The sequence below is a fragment of the Mus pahari genome, chromosome 2 (assembly GCF_900095145.1).
Source record: "Mus pahari chromosome 2, PAHARI_EIJ_v1.1, whole genome shotgun sequence".
In the NCBI taxonomy this organism is placed as follows: domain Eukaryota; kingdom Metazoa; phylum Chordata; class Mammalia; order Rodentia; family Muridae; genus Mus; species Mus pahari.
In genome coordinates this window covers 15,842,337-15,845,917 of record NC_034591.1, presented here as the reverse complement: position 1 = coordinate 15,845,917, position 3,581 = coordinate 15,842,337, and the positions used below count along the sequence as shown (strand labels likewise).

The 3,581-nt window shown below is 46.8% G+C and overlaps 1 protein-coding gene across 2 annotated transcripts in view; it reads right to left on the bottom strand.

The window, feature by feature from the left end:
• The window catches only part of Gsap (gamma-secretase activating protein), a 100,110-nt gene extending 99,035 nt beyond the window's left edge, over positions 1–1,075 (bottom strand). For both annotated transcript variants that reach the window (XM_021191143.2, XM_029535591.1), the window contains exon 1: positions 806–1,075. In XM_021191143.2, the coding sequence (XP_021046802.1) occupies positions 806–902 (97 nt within the window). In that variant the 5' untranslated portion in view covers positions 903–1,075. The remainder of the gene's footprint in view (positions 1–805) is intronic.
• Positions 1,076–3,581: the final 2,506 nt, after the last annotated feature.

The window sequence follows — 3,581 nt, the reverse complement described above, 5'->3', positions numbered from 1 at the left end:
GAGGAGGAGGAGAAAAGAAAAGAGAAAAGAAAAGGAAAACATATCTTAAATTACAGATGCCCTTCTTTTAAGTGAATCAATTCTGGGAACACACAAAAGTCATTTTCTACTCCCTCACCAGAAGAGCCTCAAGCATCAGGAACAAGTTCCAACTGACCTGGGAAGGCAGGAAGCTGAGCATCCCTGCCTCCTTATTGCTTGCCACCACAGGGGTGAGGTGAGGTAGGTTGGGGTGGGTTTAGGAGAGTGCTTGATGGCTCTTGAGCAAGCTGCTATGTCTTTAGAACCCATGAACCCTCAGTTCCCTGCGTGCAGCCTGAAAGAGCACCCTACCCTCTCTACATCACATCTGATGGGAAATTCCCCCTAAGCCATCAGTGCCATTCGGAGATACAGACTGTTCCACAGATACACAGAAAACGTCTTATTTAAAAAAAAGAAAAGAAAAGAAAAAAGGTTAAACCACTGAACTCTCCTTTTTAAAAGCATATTGACGCTAAGAACGGTCAGCACCCTCGCTGGGATGGTCCATTTTCTTGACCACCACGATTCATGCTGGTTAAGTCACCCTATACTTTGTCCTGTTCCTAGCTGAGCCCTGGCGGCAAGCGAGAGGGAACCATCCCGCTACTCCACCTCCACCCCTCCCTCCCCTCCCTGTGGTGACACATTGGGTACCACTCCTTGCAGCGGCTTGGACAGCCCCAGGATGTGCCCGCGGGGACGGTGCCCCTTCAACCCAGAGCCTCTATGGGACTTCGGGTGACCAGCCCCGGCCGTCCCCTCCAGGATGCGCGCCCAGCACCTGCGCCATCTCCTTCGTCCCCCGTCGGCGCCTGTGTGAGCAGACTCGGGAGCACGTCCTCCAGCACGTCGAAGTGAGTGACCAGCCGCAGAGCCATGGCTCCCAAGCAGCAGCAGCGGCGGGCATTCCGGGGCGGGCTCACACCTCCCAGCCTACAGCCGCCTCTCCTTCCTCCCCGCCTCCCGAGGCTGCTTTCGGTTCAGGGTTCTGGGCGGTTCAGCCCCGAGGATCCCGAGCACCGCCCCTTCCAGGCCTGCACCAGGGAGCACTTCTCCCTACCCAAGAGACAACGCCTCTCCCTGCCTCTGCCGCTGGCAGGGAACAGTGGCAGGGCCCGTAGGGGTGACAAAGCCAGCAGCTTCCAGACCTGGGGGACAGCCATGCGAAGCGGAGGCCAGGCTTTCTTTAGCCCCAGGTCATTCCACCACGGGGCCACTTAGCTAGGGCCAGGTCACCTGAGGAGACTCAAGGTTACACAAAGGCAGCTGGCACACAGGCCTATTCTCCTGAGCTCTGCTGCACAGCTCAGCTATAGTGTTTAAATGATAAACAGCAGCAGGGAGTGGGTAAACTACAGGTGCTGTTAAATGACACTAAGGAAGGTTAGCTTAGCACAGTCTGGGTTCTCTTTACCTTTCAGTCCATGCTTGAGGAAGCTGGCTTGTCCACAAGTGGCCTCTGACGAGGTTTGTCTACAGGCACGTTCATTCTCGGGTTCCTTTCCAAGCCCATCTATTCCTCTATAAGTAAGTCTGGTGTTTTTGTTCTACCACTCTGCTTGATGAGTGCTCAGTAAACTTGGCTCTGTGAGATGCCATCCATTCTGTACAGCAATAGCAGGTAATTACTGTCGCTAAAACTGAAATAGCCTTCGCTGACATAGTGTCACATGCCTATCATCTTTGTATTTAGGAGACTGAGACAGGAGACTAGCTTGGAGGTCACAGCCAGCCTGGGCTAGAGAATGAGTCCTGGTCTCAAAAACAAACACTGAGCTAGCCCGTTATCTCAAAGCAAAGAACACTGCCTCGTCTTTACCCAACGCTGGTGCCCTTGCTACCTAGAACTTGAACTCACAACTGATCTGACTATTCATACTGATTCTGGTTATTCACACCTTCCTTCTGTTCAGTGGTTCTGAACCTTCCTAATGCTGCCACCGTTTAATACACCTCATGCTTAATACACCTCATGCTTAATACATCTCATGCTTAATACACCTCATGTTTAATACACCTCATGTTGTGGTAAACCCCCCCACCACCAAAATTTTTTTCACTGTTACTTCCTAATTGTAATTTTGCTACTGTTATGAATCATAGTGTAAATATGTGTTTTCTGGAGGTCTTAGGTGACCCCCGTGAAAGGGAATACCTACCCCTTTCGAGACACACAGGTTGAGAATCACTAACCTAGAACAATCTCCAGGTGCTCCCAGACCTGGTTCCACACAACCTCTACAGCAAAGCCCACAGTGACCTTCTTAACCTGAGAGTGGCATTGCTAATGAACTTCATTTCATCTGAGGTAGACTTTTGAGATTAAATATCAAATTTGAGTCTTGAGATAGTTCTTCTGCCCCACCAATGGCCAAACAGGGCACTGTAAAAGAAAGTATTAATATTAATATTAGTAGTATTAGTAGCTTAGTAGTATTAATAAGCTAAAGAATGCTCTTTCACTTACATCTCAAAATTGGGCTTTTCGTGACTGCAGGTACCAGAATTGCCTGAGGAACTTAGAGTGCAGAGTTTTCTGGCTTGGAACTGGACAAGGCTCAGAAGTGTTTTCCCTGAGTCTTGCTGTGGTTTGAAAAACACTTGATAAGTGAAGTCTTGATTTTCCTGTAGAGATTATCTCTCAGAGGAGGGTAGTGGCTGATTAGGAGTACAATTCTATTGTTCATTACCACAAAAAAACTTGCCGAGAAATTTAATGCTAATATTGACTGTGGATACAAGGGAAGATACTCGAGACGTGAGGAGCCACTATAACATTTTATAACAAATGAAGCCTGTTAGTTTTACTGTCCACACATGCCCTTTCTTGCCTGTTGATAGTTTACTGTCTTTACATTTACAGTTTTTGTTTTTGTCAAGTAAGATGGGCTGGCTATTTATGGAAAATAGCTTATTTAACAGATATATTCAATTTAAAGGTTCTACTCCACTATTTGAACTAAGAAAGAATTCTGAAGTTAAGATTCTCTTGCTTGTATAGAAACTCCTGAAAATAACTAAGTTTAAGAGAAGTGAAGAGGCCAAGAGAGAATAACCAAGATGGTGGAAAGCTGTAGCCAAGCACCACAGAGCCGCATGGATCACCATGCCAGATGCTCCTTCAGAAACTTAAAATAAACCATGATGGACCTTGAAATCAGATAAAATTGGAACCACAAAAATTCTATACTTCTGGCACTGAACATGGGTGTAATCATGGCCTAAATGTTTTGAGGTATCCAATGGCTTTCTGGCTCTACAGCAGGTAATCCATGTCGGGTACAGTAAATCTAACCAAGAATACATAGTTGAGGAGCTCATGGGCCTCGTAAATGAGCCTACTATCGTTATTTTGCTAAATGGCAGAGTAGCAAACAGCTTTCTAAGCTATACCCATACTCTCTGACCTCACCAGAGAGTTTCTTTGTGCAGTAGATGGTGATTAATGCAGAAACTCACACTCATCAAAGTGCAGAGAATGAGAGTCTGTGGCAGCTACAAGTGAGACATATAGATCACTTCTTATCTCCCCAAAGTTTAAGGACCATTGAGGAAGA